General features: G+C 42.3%; 1 protein-coding gene across 2 annotated transcripts in view; it reads left to right on the top strand.

The window, feature by feature from the left end:
* Positions 1 to 19,026, top strand: part of Cdc14a (cell division cycle 14A) — a 153,220-nt gene that overhangs the window by 65,399 nt on the left and 68,795 nt on the right. For both annotated transcript variants that reach the window (XM_028757387.1, XM_028757386.1), the window contains exons 6-7: positions 7,238 to 7,304; positions 9,977 to 10,039. In XM_028757387.1, coding sequence (XP_028613220.1) covers positions 7,238 to 7,304; positions 9,977 to 10,039 — 130 coding nt within the window. The remainder of the gene's footprint in view (positions 1 to 7,237; positions 7,305 to 9,976; positions 10,040 to 19,026) is intronic.

Here is a 19,026-nt window from a genome sequence, read left to right as displayed (position 1 = left end):
ATCTATCTATCTATCTATCTATCTATCTATCTATCTATCTATCTATCTATCTACCTATCTATCTATCTCGTATATGTATATGATGTATATGTATATTTTCTACTTTCCTGCAAGCTTAATACAAAAAAAGGAAAAAAAAAACCCTAAATTAAAGCAGTCTCTGTTGCTCATAGTTTGCAGATTTCATTCATCTGTTTTTCTGTTTAACGAATCTGTGTTGATGCTCTCGAGATCAACCCAGGCTTTGATGATAGCCCAATGGCAGCTGTGTGGCTCAGGTGACTGTTGAGCAGAAATTGCTTGTAGAAAGAGTTGCCAGGATGGGTGAAGTTTAGATGGTGCTCAAGCACAAGGATGAGCTGAATTGATGTTTGGATGTCTCTGCCCCATGGTTGGCTTGTTTGGATGTCTCTGCCCCATGGTTGGCTGTAACTTAGTCTTCTTTATTGAAGGCTAGAGGCATAAGACTTTGTCTTCATCAGCAATGGTCAGTTAGATGCTTTTGTGTTTAGGTTTTATGTTACCTCCTGAATAAAGAACAGGATTGTGATCACTAGTTTTGCAGAGTAATGTATGATGTGGTCAAATGATCATGACAGATATGACTTAGGACTGTTGTTTTCCTGGGTAGCAGGGGTCGTGTGTGTGTGTGTGTATGTGTGTGTGTGTGTGTGTGTGTGTGTGTGTGTGTGCATTTCCTTTTTCTCTCTGAGGTAAGTAGGAAAATGCCACATGTCCTCTTATCTCCCCCAGGCAATATTTGGTTCAACAAACATGAATAATGAATGAATGCATGCAGGAAAAAAATGAATGATGAAGCAAACCAAGAGTTAAGCCAAAGGTTGGGGCCTGTAACCTCAAGAGTTAAAGTAGTTTTGCATATTGTTATGGTGACTGGGCTCCTCAAATGTCTATTTTGTTTGTCTAAAGCACACCTGGTTGGTACATGTGACAATGGAAGAGAGACATACCTGGAGCATTGCAACCTTTACCTTTGCCAGTCTACACTCAATGGTAGAAAGGACAGAAGACAATGGCCATAAACAGGCAGAATGAATCTGAAATTAATTCTCACTACTGAGAAAGAAGGCATTAACCTACTTGAGTTAACAGAAGGAATCCTAAAATATTATAGATAGTTTTCTTGTTGAATGCCAAGAATGCTTTATTTTATCTAAGCATTCAGTTACAGATATTTACTTACTGTCTATTTTGTACCAGGTGCTAAGGGGACATAGATGGACATTAAATGTGTAGATCCAGGACTGAAATGGAGACAGTAGCCAAGAACCAAAATAAACATACCAGGATACAATTTCAAATTGTAATTAAGTCCAGTGCAAAGGATGGGAGTCTGGAGACCTGATGTAGCCCAAAGTAGGGTTAGAGATCTCTGTGAGAGTTATGATCTTTGACCTGCGATCAGAAGGATTATGGAGAAACCCTAAGGAGAGATGAGAAGGAGACACAGATACCAGCCAAGACAGAGGTCCTGGGAAGAGCCAGATATGAGCTGCCAGGGAAGGCTGTTGTGCTTGGACAGTTAGTGGAGCAGGAGGCAGGTGAGGCCATCCACTCCAGGGCTGTGGTCCTGTTGAAGATTTCAATTTTACCTCGAGGACAATTGGAAGTCAGGGAAAAGATGTGCTTTTAAAAACACACCCCAGCTTCAGTGAAGAAAACTTTTAAGAATGTCTAGGAAAAGTCACTTGAATTGAGAGTAGAGTGCTTTCTCCAGACACTGAGGGAGAAAAACAGGGACATAAGTGGGAGGAGCTTGCGGGATGCTGGGAGTTGTACTTTTTACCTATGATGCTGAAGACTAGATAATTGTTGCTATTGATTTTGGTGTAGGGAAAGGTTCAGCACCCCCTCAACCCCAGCTTGGGGGTCAAGCTGAAGCAGTCCTCGAACTGGCCGTGTAGCTAAGCTGAGGACAACCTTGAAGTTTTGATTCTTCTGTTCCCATTGTGGTTGATTGCAGATGCATTCCTCCATGCCCAACTTATCAAGTGCTTGGAATCCAATAGTATACTCTAGGCAAGCATCCGACCAACAATGCTACATCCCTAGCCCAAGAGATTTTTTTCTCACACAATGAATTTGAGGTACCTAAATGGAAAGGTGACTAGTTAGACTATTGCAAAAACATTTTTAGGGGGCTTTGTTGTTGTTTTGTTGTTGCTGGTTGTTTGTTTTGGTTTGGTTTTTGCTTTTGGTTTTTTGAGACAAGATATTGCTGTATATTCTAAGCCAGCCTCAAACTCATAGAAAACCATCTGCCTCAACTTTCCAGGTACGGGGATTTCAGGCACATGCCACCACACCTGGCTGCTGCACTATTTCAGAGTTCTAAGATGTTCTAAAGAGATAGATTGGGGGCCACTGGATTAAAGTAATTTATGTAGATGATACTGATGAGCATGGTGTCCCCTCCTACCAACAGAATGGGCACCATCTTCGAGCTTTAGCAAGAGCTTTAGCAATGCAGGGCCTCAGACTCTCCGCTTGACTTCCTCATTTAGAAACTCAATGTGACCTATACATCTTTTTCTTAAGGAACCACCCAGTCGATACTGATGCACATGAGAGTCTAGGCAGAGAGTCTGCAGTGACGAGGGCCAGGGCGGGGATTTGCACTTGCTGGTTTCCCTTTAGCAGGTAAAGGATAACTTTGCAAGGGGGTTGGGGAACAGTGATAGAGAAGTAAAATGAAACTCCAGGCATCGAGAGAAGAGAGCATTCAAAGATGTGGGTGACTTTGTTGGTGGGATGATGCTTGCAGAGTGCACCATGGATCTAGAGTAACTAGGTAATCCAGACACACAGAGCTCGAGAGCCGTTGTCAAGGGGCTGGTGGAGCAGGAGGGAGAGGAGTGATTGCTGACGAATAGACTTCTTTCCGGTGTAGCAAGAATGGGTCGTACAACACTATACTTAGGCTAATAACCATTGTGAAGACAAAGAAGGGCAAGTCTTTAGTAATGTCTTATTCTTAAGGGAGAATCAAAGACAGTGGGGTAGCTGAGGCAAGCAAATTTTGGAAGACTGGATCTTTTTAAAAGATCACGAGGTCTGAAAATGTTGAATTTTTATTGGGAAGGAGAGCGATTTGGGAAGGAAAGAGAGAACCCGAAGACTTGAGTGATGTATTCAGAATAGGGAAGGGACTTTTAAAAGAGAGCCTGATGTTTCCCCAAACTTCCAAAGTCCTTTTTGTTTGATTAACACAGATAAAAAACCTTCCTGGCATGATCTCTTCCAACTCGAGTCTGCAGCTGTGCTGGGCAGGTATCCTGGAGGCTTTCAAGGGCATGTGTTCTGTTTACAAACAGCTCTTACAGTTCGATGTTCTAAGGTGCTGCTGCTAATCCACAAAGAGGGTTGATTTCTATATTGGGAGGTACCACTGCTCCTGTGAAGTAAAGTCTTTCTGCTTCTTCAGTAAACTTTCAAGTCTCATCTGAGTCAGTTCCTTCAATCTCACTTCTAGAAAGACCTAGTGTGGCCACTTCTGCAGCCTCTTGAGAGTTTTTCCATCAAGTATTTAATCTTTTTGGTTTTCTAATTTATTTCCTATGGATCTACCTGATGTCCAGTTTAAAGACTGCATGTCTGCCCCTACCCCTATCCCTCTCTTGCTTGATTTTGGAGATAGAAAGCCTTTAACAAGAGTTGACATGGTAGATGCATGGGTCAACCTTTGCTGACATTTGTGTGTGTGTGTGTGTTTTATATTTGGCCTTCACTGCTTTATTTACTTTCCTGCAATTCTGCACAAGCCAGATGCCCCTAATAAGCCCTTTCTCTTGCCCAGTCTGGGGACAGGATTTGGGACGTGCTGTTTCCATGATGTTCTGTGCACTGATGCATCTCAGTTACCCGGCACAGTGGGCTCTTAAGGCTTGTCATCTGCTTGGGCTGGAGGGTGGGCTTGATATTTGTTTATTCTATTCCAGTTTGCAAATTTCTGTCTTTTCAGCCCACTCCAGTTTGCAGTGGGCACTCCAGTGACAGCACTGGGTTCCATCCCTGTCCATGGCACATTATCTCCTCCCCACTTCTGTATGTCTGCAGATTTGACCACCACGTCACCATGGCCTGCTCATTTGTCATTTGTGGTAGTGGGGCTGTGAAAGTACAAGGGAGGTCGTGAGAGTCTCAACATTGTTTGCAGACATTCAGACAGCCTAGGTCAGGAGAACCTTATGTTTATGCACCTGTTCAAAAGCGTCTAGGGGTAGAGATAGATTTGAGGTATAAAGGACCTCCAAGTCTCAGAATTATGTTTTCTCCTTTTAAATACAAAGTGTTCGTGTGTGTGTGTGTGTGTGTGTGCATGCATGTGAGTATGTACAAACTGCTGTGTATGGGCACGTATGTGGAGGCAGGAGAACAACCTTGGGTATCCTTCCTCAGGTACCATCCATTTTTTTTAAATTTTTTTTTTTGAAGGAAGGTTTCTTTGTTTAACCCTGGCTGTCCTGAAACTCATTCTGTAGACCAGGCTGGCCTTAAACTCACAGAGGTCTGTCTGACTCTGACACCCAAGTGCTGGGGTTAAAGGCACACACCACCACTGCCTGGCACCATCTACTTTTTCTTTTGAGGCAGGGACTCTCACTTTCAAAGGAAGCTAGGGCAGCTGCTTAGTAAACCCTAGGAATCCCAGCTCTCCTGTCACCTACCCTCTCTAGTGCTGTGCTTAAAACAAAACAAAACAAAGCCAAGCAAAACAAAAACAAACAAAACAACAAAACAAACAAATAAATCAAACTAATGTGGATTCTAGAAATCCAGCTCACACTTTCAAACTTACAAGGAAAGCACTTTCTCACCTGAGCTGTCTCCTTCCCTGGCCCTCAAATTCGTTTTCTTTTATATTTTAAAATTTGAAGCAGTTAAAGCAGTAGTTTGAAATCTAGGTTTACCAAGAGAATCCAGAGTCAGTGAATCTGGATGAGAAAAACATTTTTGCTTTTATTTTCATCCACCTTCCAGTTTCTAAGGACAGATGTTGGAACTTAGCTAGAGCCGCGTCAGCAGTGTGCCTGTCATAGTAGAAGTCACAGGCATGTTACTATCACATTACTCTTATGTCTTAGATAGTATCTATATTTACATCTTCTTGAAAATTAAAGCACTTACCAAATGTGACCTGGGTGGGTGTGGCCCAGGGAGCTTATGTGTGCCAGGCAAGCACACTCACACTGCCCACACCCTCACCAATTAAAAAGCATTCATCAAGGTATTACAAATTCTGTTTTGGTTAACTTTCTTTAAATTCAATTTAGTTCCCTTTTTGTTAATTTTGTGTATTTTTCTTATGTATTCTTATGCACTGAACAGCAGTTTATTACATAATGGGTCTGTAGACATCAGATCACTGGGTGTTGGGTGAGGGTGGGGGTTGATGTTTGCAAAGATGATAAACTCTCACTCCAAAGAGGCTGTTGTATGCAAAGGCATATGTATTCCTATAAACTAGTATTTCATCTTGTATCTCAGATAGTTTCAAGGTGGCTGGAAAGGGAACTGTTTTGTTTGGACGTGTGAATTCAGGTGTCACTTAAAAAGAACATGGGCAAAATCAATAGGGCCCCTGTTGAAGTTTGGTCAGGATTTCCTGTTCACACAGTCTAACATGGAAGTGTGATGGCCTAAGAGACATTTCTATAAGTTTCTGTAGGTCACTGTTTTTATGTTATGTTATCGGATCCTGAAGTTCCGTGGTAAAGCCCATGTTTTTAATTCATGGCTTAGAAGCCGTGGGACCTTGAAGCTAATGTTCAAGCCCCCTGGGATAGTTGGCGCTCCAACACTTGGTTTTATGTTGATTATGTGTGAAAGGCTGGGTTCTTCTGGCACCTTCCTGGGATGCTGCCCTTGAGCCAACCTTGTTTGGGACTTTTGACTGTGCCAGGCTCAGCGCTTGACAGCTCTCTTTCTTGGGTCAGCAGTGGGGCCCAGCTGAGGGACTGAGAAACTCTGGGTCAAGTTTCTTGCTGTGGACACTTTGGAGCATTGCTCCTGTTAAGGCTCCAGGACCAGTTCTTGCTTAGCTGACCCGAACTTGATACTTTAGTTTTAGGTTGCTTGAAACAGACCCGAGTTAGGCTGCTCTACAAAACAGCCTGGAGTCTTCAATTTTCAGTATAGTAGGTTTAAGCTTTATTTTTAACTAGAAACCTTATTTCAGGCTGGAGAGGATGGCTCAGTGGTTAAGAACATATATTGTTCTTGTAGAAAACCCAAATTCAATTCCCAGCACTTGCCTCAGGTAGCTTACAACTGCCTCTAACACCTGGTTCAGGGGATGCCTCTGACCTTCTCAGGCATGCGCACACACGTATGCACACACTGGCACATGCACACACACACATGCACACACAAATAATAATACAAATAAATATTAATATTAAATAAACAAATTTTCATTTTGGTTCCTAGTCTTTTTGAGAGCACTTTATAGTACATTCAGAATGCTTATTGATTCTATTAAACCGGGGATTGTTATTGCATTTTACTTATTTTCTTCTCCTTTGCAGCAGACGGCATGTATGTCTTAAAATAACACAAGGTTCTGTTGACCCGCAGATGTTGCCCCACCCCCTACCCCTCTGGCTCCGTACCTTTCCAGGCTTGGGGTCACCGGTCCCTGATAGGAGGTTGCTCCCCTGCCAGAGTGTTTACATAGTCATGAATACTTCACTTAATGAAACGGCCCAATAGACTGTTATTAAAAATAATCATGAACCAGGCGTCCTGAAACGCACATGACTGTGATTCTAATTCTCGGGAAACAGAAACAGGAGGATTGCTACAAGTTTGAGGCCAGCCTGATCTACAGTGTAATTCCTGGTCAGGTTGGATCATATAACAAGCTTGTTTGTGTCAGTCCCCTGCTCCTAAAGGTAAGAGTGGGCATATTTAAATGCTTCTGCTGTGCCAGGCACTAGATGGAGGAACTTACATCATTTTTATGGCGTCTAACAACCAGTGCGGTGGATGATAGCTACTCTTATTATCTTTCTTTCACACACGAAAGCAAGATCCAGATAGAAAAGGTAACTCACGTTTGCAAGTTTGTACCCACGGTGTGTGGGGTGGAAATTTGAATAAAGGCTCGGGCTCTTGTATCTGCCGTGACGTCCAGCCAGCATGCCCAACCGTCTTCATATTCTGTTATCTGGAAATCTGGATTCGTGTTTCTAATGCCATTTGTTTGTGCTTGTAGGGATGCATCCTTTGGAAATTGCACTTACAACCTCACCGTCCTTGACTGTTTACAAGGAATCAGAAAGGTAATGGTATCACTCTTGTGCCATAGCTGGGCAAGGAATGGTTGTCAACACCTTTGCCTGTTGTTGGAAGGATCTAGAATCAGTAAAGAGAGGGCTTTTCACCTCCTAGATAATTTATTTGTGAAATATAATTAGCCTTCAGTTTCTGCTTTTTTTAAAAAAATTTTTTTAGATTAAACATTTTATTTTTTTATTCTTTGAAAATTTCATGCATGCATATCACTTTGATCGTCTTCACAGTCCGTTAGCCTTTTCTCTCCCCTCCACATAACCCCACTTTTGGTTCTTTATCCACAAATCCAGCCAACCTCAGACTGAAAGTATTAGGAAAAACCCCTTTTATTTCCTTTGTGAGCTGCAGGGGCTGTGGCTCGGCCCTGTCAGTCATTTATCTTTATTTTCAAGCTAGCTCTCAGTGCGGGAGGGGCAAGAAGTTATCTAAGCCACCGTTGTCAGTGGTTGGCTGGGCCCCAGACTGAACTGAATCATAAAGTCTGAGGGTGGGACCGTGTGCTCTGTGTTTGAACAATACCTTCGGGTGACTGTAAAGTTGGTTAATTAAGCATAGATATTTAATTATTTATGCATCTAATGGAAATGTTAAGCAATGTTTGGCACACGTTTAATTTACAACCCAAGAAGCTCTGCGGGGTGTACTGTGAATTCTGTAGAGGACCCAGAGGACCCAGCTACATGGTGAAATTCGACTGGCGCCTGTCAGTCAGAAATGTGTGCATGACGTCACCTGTTCAGCTAGGAGCAGTAGCAGTATGTTAGCTCAAAGTTCTGTTGTCTGATGTAACATAAAAATGGGCTTTGCTCTGTTTTGGGAAAATCAGTGTAAAAATTCTATCTATTTAATGTGTCTGTGTATGATGTTATAGATTCATTCTTAAATTATTTTATTTAAAAGAATGTGTTTTTATGTGTGTGAGTGTTTTGCCTGCACATGTGTATTTTGTACTGGTTGATGCAGTGACTGCAGAGGTTGGAATGGGTGTTGCATCCCCTGGAACGAGAGCTGCAGAGGGCTGTGAGCTGCAGTATGCCTGCTGGAAACTCAACCTGGGTCCTCTGCAAGAGCCACAAGTGCTCTTGACTGCTGAGCCACCATCTCTCTAGCCCCTTAAATTATTTTAGGCTCTCAAAAACTTTAAAGTGGTTAAAAACAAAACAAAACAAAACAAAACAAAACAAACTCAAAAATTAAGGAAACATTCAACCCCATTCTTGCAAGCAGTACTGCCCAAATGCTCGACCATAAATAATAGTCTAGGAGTTTATGGCCAGGTTACCCAACATACAAGCCATTAATAAAACATTTAGGAAACATGCCAGAGGGAAGAAAGCCTTTATTGTCCTGCTTATTATTATTTTGCCTCTCTTTCCATCTGATAGAGGATGTTTCTTTTGTAATGGTCATGAAAGTCACACAGTTCCCTCTGGATCATCTCTGATCTCTATTATGGTATCTGGCATCTCAATATAGAAATTTATGACATCCTTCCTGCCCTACAGGAAAGGTGTGACTTTGTTCATGAATAAAGGCTTTTTAAAGCATAGTCTTTTCCATGTTAGGGTGTCTCCAAGTACAGATGAGGTTTTTTTTCATTAATTAATTTATTTATTCACTTTTCATTCCAAATAAGCCTCCCGCCTCCTTCCAGGACCCCCTCATACAGATCCTCCCCCTCCCCCTCCCTTTATCCTCAGCCAGTTTAAGGCCAGCTTAGGCTATGTGAGACTGTGTCCAAATAAATGAATAATTTGAAGAGGTTAGTTCTGTGGCCCTAGTCCCAGAGAATCTGATTTAATAGCTTTGGGATCATACTCAGGAGCCTATTTTCTGAGTAATCTTGGTGTCTCTGGTATAGAAAGTTTTACATTTTGCAATGCACACTCACCTCCGTGTGCTACAGCTTGGCTTACTGGCATCTTTGTCTATTTTTAATGACTTGATCATGTAACTTTTAAGCGTACCAGTGGTTTTATGTTCTGTTGTCATGTCTATAGCTTCCTGGTTTATACAAAAATAGACTTTTGTTTTCCTGAAAATATTAGGTGTGAACAAACTAGGTAAATTTAAAGAGTTTTGTCACTGCTTAAGAAAAAAAATGGAATGTTTCTGTTGTTTAAAAAAAAATCCATTCTTCCTTCTGAATTGTAAGAGCAGTGGTATAGGCTTATTTTATCCCAAACTACCATTAGAAAGCAAGTGTGAAACATAGTTGAGTTTTAGGAATTTAATGAAAATGGTCCTTTGGTAGTAAATATTTCAGTATGATAAAAGGAAGACAAACTTTTCTAAGAGATGATTCTGCTCCTCTATGAGAAGTTTATCACTGTAATATTTTCTGTCCTAAGTCTAGTTCCCAATAGGTTTTGGCTCTGACTTTTCTAGCATGTCCCATTTTATATGCATGATTAGTTTTGTGTCTAGAACTGGAATGTAAGCTGGAAAAGAGGCACCTTTTGCGAGGCACGTTTTCCCATTATCCAGAGTACTTAGTGTCAGTGTTGTCAGTGTTGTAAGTGACTCAGGGATGCAGTAAGAAGCTAACGTCCGAAGCCTTTGCACGGAGGTTAGTGGGACCTGTTTGTGACTGGACATTTCAGGAACGATTAGCAGATTTTTACTAGTGTGCAAAAAACTAATTCAGTTTTGCTTTTAGGGATTACAGCATGGATTTTTTGACTTTGAGACATTTGATGCGGATGAATATGAACATTATGAGGTTTGTACACTTAATTTTTTTTGTAAAGTATAATTTCATGCTACTTGATTTTTTAAAAAATAATCTAACACTCAGTATTATCTGTTAAATAAAAACCATTTATCATTTTTCAAAAAATAATGGTCATTTTTTTTTTTAATTTTTTTATTGGATGTTTTATTTACATTTCATATGTTGTCCCCTTACCCCATCCCCCACCCACCCAGGAACCCCCAATCCCCTCACACCTCCTCCTTCTTCTTTGTGGATGTAACCTCTATCTACCCCCCCACTCCCACCTCCCCACCCTCAAAACTCCCACCCCCTGGGGCGTCCAGCCTTCATGAGGTCAAGGATCTCATCTTCCACCTGTGCCCAGCAGGGCCCTCCACTCTTATATATTCAGCTAAGGCCCTGGATCCCTCCATAAGTGCTCCCAGGCTGGTGGTTTAGACCCTGGGAGCTGTGGTTGGTTGGTATTGTTGCTCTCCTCATGGGGCCACAAATCCTTTCAGCTCCTTCAGTCTTCACTCTAACTCCTCCATTGAGAACCCCATAATCACTTCAATGGCTAGTTGTGAGCATCTGCCTCTGAATATGTCAGACTCTTGAAGACCTCTGAGGAGACATCCATATCAGGCTCTTATCAGCATGCACTTCCTGACTTCCACACATTTTTGTTATTATAATAACCAATGCTTTGGTTATTATAGAATCATCAAAATTTTAATTTAGGAAAGAGCCCTGTCTAGCCTCCCTCCCTCCTCTTCCTCTCCTTCTCTCTCTCTCTCTCTCTCTCTCTCTCTCTCTCTCTCTCTCTCTCTCTTTCTCTCTCCTACCAACCTACCTATATATTTATTCTCTTATCAGACTTTATTGACAGTCTCTTTGTACCTTCTGATAGGTAATTTTGAAGTGTAGTTTGGTAATGAAATTCTAAATAACTTTTACATTAAAAGTGAGGTTTTATTTAAGGCAAAATTAGGCAAACTTATGATACTTTCAATGACACGTTTGATTTGGCCATGCAAGTACATGCACTCAACTCTGACACTTGGTGCTCTTTTCCCCGTGGTGTGGTTGTGAACTCTGCCGGCTCCGTCAGTGATGCAGTGTTTAGGGATGCCTGTCTACTCAGGGCCTGCTCCATTGCTGTGCTCAGGACCACTTTGGAGTGGGATGAGGAGAGATCCAGAGGCAGTTTATGTTTTCTGTGGGCCGAGGATCCTGTAGAATGTGAGGGCCAACATTGCTTAATCGTTGGGTTTTTCCAGGGGAATCATCAAGTACTGTCCCTAGCATGTCAGGCAGTCTTCCCAGTTTGGGCTAGTGTCCCGAGCATGTCTATTTGAACATCTTGCTTCTGTGTAAAATGTGCTCTGTGTTCATCTTTCATGAACAGACTTGGTCTTCTGATCCGTTCATCTGTGCTAATGGAGGGCATCCTACTGTTCACCCAGGCTGGAGACTAGAACTTCCCCTTTTACCTCTCACAGTCTTGGGAGAGTTGTCTTCCCATGGCTGGTGCCATAGGATGCGTGATCTCATTTTGCGATCTGATGTCATTTCCTTTATCCTGGGACAGAACTTCTTACCCTGGACTGTTAAGGATACTTTCTACCTGAGGGTTGGTCCCTTTCTCAGGTTTCTTCCATAATCCTGGCTGGATGATCTTAAAACAGCACTCCCACCTTGTCCGTTCTTGGCCCTGAGCTGAGCCGAGTGTGACTTTGTAGCCAACTGTCTCAGCTCTGCCAGGCTCTGGCTGCCTCTGGAGCCTCACTGCCTGATTTTTTGCTATACCCACTCCTGTTCCAGATGTTCCATTCAAGCTGCCTACTTTTAAAATGTCTCTGCTATGGTTGAGCTTGCTTCATGCAGTTCTCCATCTTCTCACCTTCATTTCATGTTCATACAGAGTCTGTGGGGACCAGATCTGCGCTCTGGAATCCCCTGTCCGCTTAGTTTCATGGTTTACAATTTATGCCTATTTTCCTTACATCAAGACCATTTACATCTTTAATTTCTTTACTAGGCTACAAATTTCCTGTGGATGGGACATAGCTTAGAGGAAAAACATATTCTGTGTTTGTATATAGACGTCTTTAAGCTCAGAAATCTCTATGTCTTCCAAGGTTAATAAGTTTAGCATAATTTTACAGACTACTATTTAAACTCTTTCTGTGTCCCTGTCTTTCCCCCATGTCTGTCTGTCTCTCTCTCTCTCTCTCTCTCTCTCTCTCTCTCTCTTTCCCTCTATCTCTGTATGATTTTTAGTAGTAGCAAAAGAATCTTTACATTTTATAAAGAAAGAAAAAAAGATAGCAACTCCATAAACTAGAAACAGAAAGTTAAGTACATTTATAATGGACAAGAAAAACATACATATATATCACATATGTAGTCATTATAAAAAGTGAATTGACTTATACTTCTCTTGTAATGCTTCCTATCATTTATTTTTTAAAAGGACAGAGGGGAATGCTTATAGTTTAATCCTTCTTTCCAAAGATAAAACCACTCCTAAGAAGACCCTGTCTCATCCATATATGCATACAGATGTCATGCTCACACGCATAGAGCTGTTGTGTGTGAGTGGACGTGTTTCACTCGGAAGCTGATGATGAGTGTAGCTTATACACCTCCCCTTGTGTAGGTGTTTTTCAAGGTCATGTACCTAACTTTGTGTGAGTCATTTTGTCCTCTTATAATGAACCTCCAAATAAAATGTTTCAGATGCTGGACCTCTGCCCTGAGTGTATGAGCATGAAGGATACACCATTAAATAGACCATTAAATGCTAAAAAAGAGTGACTCAGATGTGGAGGATAGAGAAAGAACAGGAGGCACAAACACCACCACACAGAGCAAACAAACAACAAAACAGAAACCTAGTGGATTTTCCCTCCACTTTCCACATGGTGCTGTTGAGGCAACTAACCGACAAGTCTTACACAGGCAGTGCTGTGGGATTCTCACAAATCAGCCAAGATGATAAACGGGACGTGATGACAATGTGGTCCTTCTGCCTTTATTTGTGACAAGGTGGTCCTCTTGCCTTTACCGGAATTAATAAGACCCCAGCTGGTAGGAGCAGAGCAATGGATTTTGGTGACTGTGTCTAGAAACCTTTGTTGTCAAATCTCTTCCTTTTTTTGTGCATGGACCGTCTGTCACATCACACAGTGTATCAGAAAGTCACAAAGCCCAGCGTGGTTGGCAGGTGGTAGGCATTTCATCAACGTGTGCTTGATGAGTAATTGAAGAAAGGGTCACTTTTGTAATGGTCTGTGGCCCAGGCACTCTTTGTCATGATGAGTCTTGCTGTCTTCAGGGCTCCAGGGGGCCTCATCATTTGGCAAACCACCGGTGAAAGAGCTGGCATTTTAGGCCACAAAGCCAGTCTGGAGAAGGACTTGCAGATTTCAAAGCAAAATTGTGTTGTTGACAGCAATTGTGAGACTCGCTGGGAATGATTTGGGATATTCAGGATGAATTTTTTTATAGGAACGTTGCCCTTTTATTGAAAATAGATTTCTTCGTTACCCTCACATAATATATCTTGATTGTGGTTTCCCTCCCTCTATTCCTTCAAGTTCCTCCCCGTCTCTCCTCCCTTCTGGATCCACTTCCTTCCTGTCTCCTATTAGAAAGCAAACAGCTTTTAAGGGATAATGATAGAATAATATGTAATGAAATAACATATAGTAAGATATAAGAAAATCTAACACATCGGAATAGGGAAAAAACCCAAATAAACACAAGGAAAAGAGGACAAGTGACTAGACTCAGAGATCTGCTGGGTGTACAATCAGGAATCCCTTAAAAACACTGAATTGGAGACCATAATATATACTTAAAGGACCTGTAGGGTAAAAAGAAAGAAGAAAAAAGTCTAAATAAAATAGAATAAAATAAAAATTAAAAAAATGAGAGACAGAGGTGGGGAGGGAGAGGGGCAAGGGGAGGGAGAGGGGGTAGAGGGAGAGGTTGAGGGAGAGGGAGAGGGAGAGGGAGAGGGAGAGGGAGAGGGAGAGGGAGAGGGAGAGGGAGAAGAGAGCAAGAAACCTCCAAAGATTCTGTAGGCCGTCTACTGCTGGACATGTGGCTTACCCTTAAGGGTAGTTTGTTTCCCTGATGAGACTCCCTTGGAGAAAACTAAGTTTTCATTTACAAGTGGTTCTCAATTGGAGATTGTTCTGGGTTAAGGATGAGGGCTTGTATCCACTTCTTCCTTCAGCTCTACGAACCGATCGGGGCAGACCCATTCAGGCCCTGTGCATGCTGCAGTCTGTGAGTTAGTATGTGCTTTAGTCTTGTTGATTTAGGCCTTGCCTTCTTTGCTCTCTGGCTCTTTTCATCCCCTCTGGCTCTTACACTCTTTCCGCTGGAGTGTTATATTGTCTGTCAGTGGGTCTCTGGATTTGTTCCCACATGCTATAGGACGAAGGTCCAATGATAATTGCTGAACAAGGCACTGGTCTATTAATACAGCAGACTGTCATTTTTTTTTTCCGAACAGTAGTATTTGGTTTTCTCCTAGGTCCCTAGGCTATGTAATCCCAGCTTCTTAGTCACCCAACCAGTTTTGAGTATGGGTTCCATCTTGTGGAGTAGCCCTTAAGTCAAATCAGATCTTGGTTGATTACTCCCACAAGATTTGGGGTCACCATTGCACTAACATACCTTGCAGGCAGAACACCACTGCAGATCAATGGGTCTGTGGTTAGGTTGGTGGTTACGTTTCTCCTTTGGTAACATGCAGAGTTCCCCCCTCTACCAAAGACACCAGCACAGGGGCGGAAGCTCTAGGTAGGCACCAGCCTTACTTCTCCTGGCTCAGTGAGTTGTATAGGTGTTGTCTTCAGCAGTGGAGCCTGGGCATCAGTTTGTGGAGAACAACTTATAGTCTTGGCCACAGTGTAGGTGGCTTGGGCATTCCCACAGGACCATTGTGGCCAACAACTGAATCAGATGTAACCCAATCCTGGTTTGGAAGCTTCATTTGGTGGCAAGAAGTGTCCAGATGGGGATCTGACTCCCCATTATTTAGTGATTTCATTCAGATTGCCCTCAAATATGTATGTATTTTAGGAAGCTTTTCCTGTATTGAGTTTCCGTACTACCGATTGAATGGCCCTTATTTTTAGCCGTATCTCCCCATATCCACACCCTTACCTTCTCCTCCCCACTTGATCCTCTGCTTCAGTCCCCATCTGCATCGGTGTATAACTGTCTCTCGTGTTTCCTTTTCCTAAGGAGATCTGTCTGTCTCCCAGTCCCTTAGTCTAAACCTAACCTGTGTGGTCTATGGACTGTAGCTTGGGTATCATTGACTTAAGAGCTAATATCCACATATAAACAAATACATGCCATATTTGTCTTTCTGAGTCTGGGTCACCTCACACAGGGTGATTTTTATTTCTAGTTCAGTCCATTTATCTCTGAATTTGATGGTTTCATTTCTGAATGGCTGAGTAATACTCTATTGTGGAAATGTACCACATTTTCTTTATCTGTCTGTTGAGGGACATCTGGGTTGTTTCCAATTCCTGGCTATTACAAATAGAGCAGCAACGAACACGGTTGAACAAGTGTCCCTGTGGCAGGACGAGATGTTCTAGTATATGCTCAGGAGTGATACAGCTGGATCTTGAGGTAGATCGATTCTCATCTTCCTGAGGAACCACCATACTGATTTCCATAGTGGCTGTACAAATCTGCACTCCCACCAGCAGTGGATGAGGGAGGATGCTCTTGTTCTACATCCTTGCCAGCATGAGCTGTCACTTGTTTTATTGATCTTACTCATAGACGCTTCTTTACTAAACTATACTCACTATATACTATGATTTAAGAAGGCTAGTTACTTAGGAAGCTGAGGCAGGAGGATTGCCATGAATTCAAGGCTAGCTTGAGTTATAGAGATCCTGTCTCAAATAAAACCAACCAACCAACCAACCAAACAAGCTTAATATCTGTAATATTAAATAGTCTCTCCCACCTTTTTTATGCTTGTGTGCGGTGTGCCTGCATGCGCATGCGTGGTTTTGTATGTGTGGGGGCACATGTGTTTGTGTGTATGGGGTGGATATACACGCCTGTGCATGTGGAGGCCTAAGATTAATAAATCATCTATCATTAGTCTACCTATTCATTAAGGAAGCGTTGGTCTCTCAGTCAAATTCAGAATTTACCAATATGGCTGGGCTTATTAGCTAGCCTATTCGATGATTTCCGTCTCTGCCTCTGGAAGCTAGATTTACAAGCAGGTTGCCACGGTCACCAGATTATGTGGGTTTCTGGGGATCTGATGCTGGTCCTTGTACTTGCATGGCAGGTGCTCTAACTACTGAGTCATCGCCTCAGCCCTTTAAAGAAGGTTTGTATGACCAGAATGCTACAGAGGATGGGTCAGCAGGGTGTAATCACTTGCCTCTAGTCTAATGATCAACCGGTACCCATTCCTCAAAGATTATGTCTGCTTTTACCTGCCACTCAAAAATCTAAAGAATGCCATGTGTAGTTAGTCTTATGAGTATTTTAAATGTTCCAGTATCGACATTTAGAAATGCTAGAAAGAAATAGTGAAAGTATTTTAAAAGATATATCTCAATGAGTTCAGTATATCCCACACATTTCAACATATAGTTAATATAGAAATTACTAATGAAGTATTTTACATTTTAAAAAGACATTATGCCTTCAAAGTCCAGTGTGGAGTTTACACTGTGGCATATCTGAGTCTGGTCTGTTCATACTGTATGACACAGGAGCCATGGGCGGCCAGGATAATGATTCCACAAAATGACAGGCTTGCCATGTGTCATGGTCCTCCATGACACTGCTGAAGACAACACCTATACAACTCACAGGATCATATCATGAAGGCCAAGGGGAAGGAGACAGTGCTTTATCTGTTCTGACTGTTCGTGTGAGAGTCCTTTCAAGATTGTCCGATTTAGAAGGTTTGGAGAAGGATGCTTCAGGAGTTTGGGTATTTCCATGTGATCAGTGGATGGCTTATTGCCTTCAGGACTGAGAAATAGCATCAGACACAGGTCTTGCACACACATCTTCTAGAATATGGTTTCTCCAGTTCCCAAGTCACCCTGTCTATTCTGTTGCTCAGACAGACATTGCTCAGTCAGAATTCTACCAGTAATACTAGGAATATCCAGATCCAACCAACCAACCAACCAACCAACCAACCAACCAACCAACCCACCCACCCACCCACCCAGAAAAACAACTACCCAAAGTCACATGATCTGAAAGCTCCCAGTAGGGATCAATGTTCAAAACGTCTGTACTTTCCGACAGGGCTCGTAAACTATTCTCAAAGAACCCGAGAGCCAACACAGCAGACACTCCTTTGAAATCCAGCCATGGATCAGTTCAGGAAAATAATATCGACCTTTTGTCCTAAGGAGAAATGTGAAAATAAGAGCCCTACTGTTCAATTTACACCGTGGTGCTATGTGCCTGCGTGTATATGGGCAGTGCGCCCTCTACTGGTGAAGTGACTACAGGACATTCACCGTGGCGAAGTATATATCCAGTGTCAGCAACCAGCTTTTCCTGTTATTATGTTGGGAGGAAATTGTTCTTACCAAACAAGACCTAAACTCCATTGGCCATTAATGGTATTGTGTTTAATTTCTGCCCACTACGAAGGGTTTGAAACTAGGTCCTCAATTCATAACTCCGTCTGCTTTCCAGGAGGCGTTTTATTTTGATGACTGGTCCACGAGCTTGTGACCTCACAGGAAAATGCAGAGCAAGGTCACCCACTAGCAGTACCTTGTTCTTGCTTGTGGGTGAGATGGCTTCCTTTGAAGCTACTTGATGTCTGCCATTCCTCCCTTTCCCCCAATAACTCTAAGCCCTTTTGAATGAATGAATGCTGTCTGAGAAATAACTCTGTCAGCAGGAGGGTATTTTTCAGATTGTCAAGCTACTGGTGACTTGACTTTGTTCTCTCATATGCTGACAATCTAGGCCATATCTTTGACCTTGGCAGGTGAGAGCCACACCTGGCTAAGTTTACCTGACGACAGAGGAGCTGCTCGGGCACCGCACAGGGCTTCTCATTGGTTTTCACCACAGCACTCAGAGAACAGGATCATATTTGCTCAACACCCAGTAACAGTAAACACAGTTCACACCTGTCGGCAGCTGGGGCCTCGGCTTGTCTCAGTTCCCGCCCAGGCAGCTCCGTTCTGATCACTCTGGCTGGGAGACTTTGCTTTTCAAAAAATAACCAGGCTGGGACCAGGGAGATGGCTCAATCAGAAAAAAAAAATGCTTGCCAAAGTAAGCGTGAAGAACAGATTGTAGATTCCCTGAGCCTGTGGAAAAAAAAGTCACAGTGGCAAGCCATCTGTAATCCTAGCACTTGGTGTGGAGGTGGAGGAGAGGGTTGGGATAGGAGGCTCAGGCCGTTTGTGTGGTTCCCTGAGTCACTCTCAGCCCTGTGTGGCTCATGTTGTCTTGCGTTAGACAATACTATTTACACAGTTGTGTCTTCCGTGTCCTCTCTGTGTTTGTGCACAGAATCTGTCTTATCTGCCTTTGTATGAATGAGGTAACCCGCTAGCAGAATCTACTCACCACAAGGAGTCATCCGGTGATTAAGACATGAAATAACCAACAACTGAGCAAACAAGCATCAAATGCAGAATGATCTGTTTTCAGTGGAAATTGGCCAAAACTGCTTTTTTTAAAAAAAAATATTTGAGATTATAATTTAATTACAATATTTCTTATTTCCTTTTCCTCCTATATGCCCCTCCTCATTCTCCTTCAAATTCACGGTCTCTTTTGTTATTAATTACATGTATCTGTGTATGCATGTGTGTATATATATATTTTACACACACACACATATATTTGTAAATGTAGTCTTCTTAGTTCATATAATATTACCTGTATGTATATTTTCAGGGCTGACCGTTTTGGATAACCTATTCCCTGGGGAAGAACACCTCTCCCTTTCGAAGATTCTG

Source organism: Grammomys surdaster, unplaced genomic scaffold, assembly GCF_004785775.1.
Source record: "Grammomys surdaster isolate TR1022 unplaced genomic scaffold, NIH_TR_1.0 126158, whole genome shotgun sequence".
Classification (NCBI taxonomy): domain Eukaryota; kingdom Metazoa; phylum Chordata; class Mammalia; order Rodentia; family Muridae; genus Grammomys; species Grammomys surdaster.
Note: the sequence above shows the minus strand (reverse complement) of the source record. Positions and strands in the feature narration are given on the sequence as shown.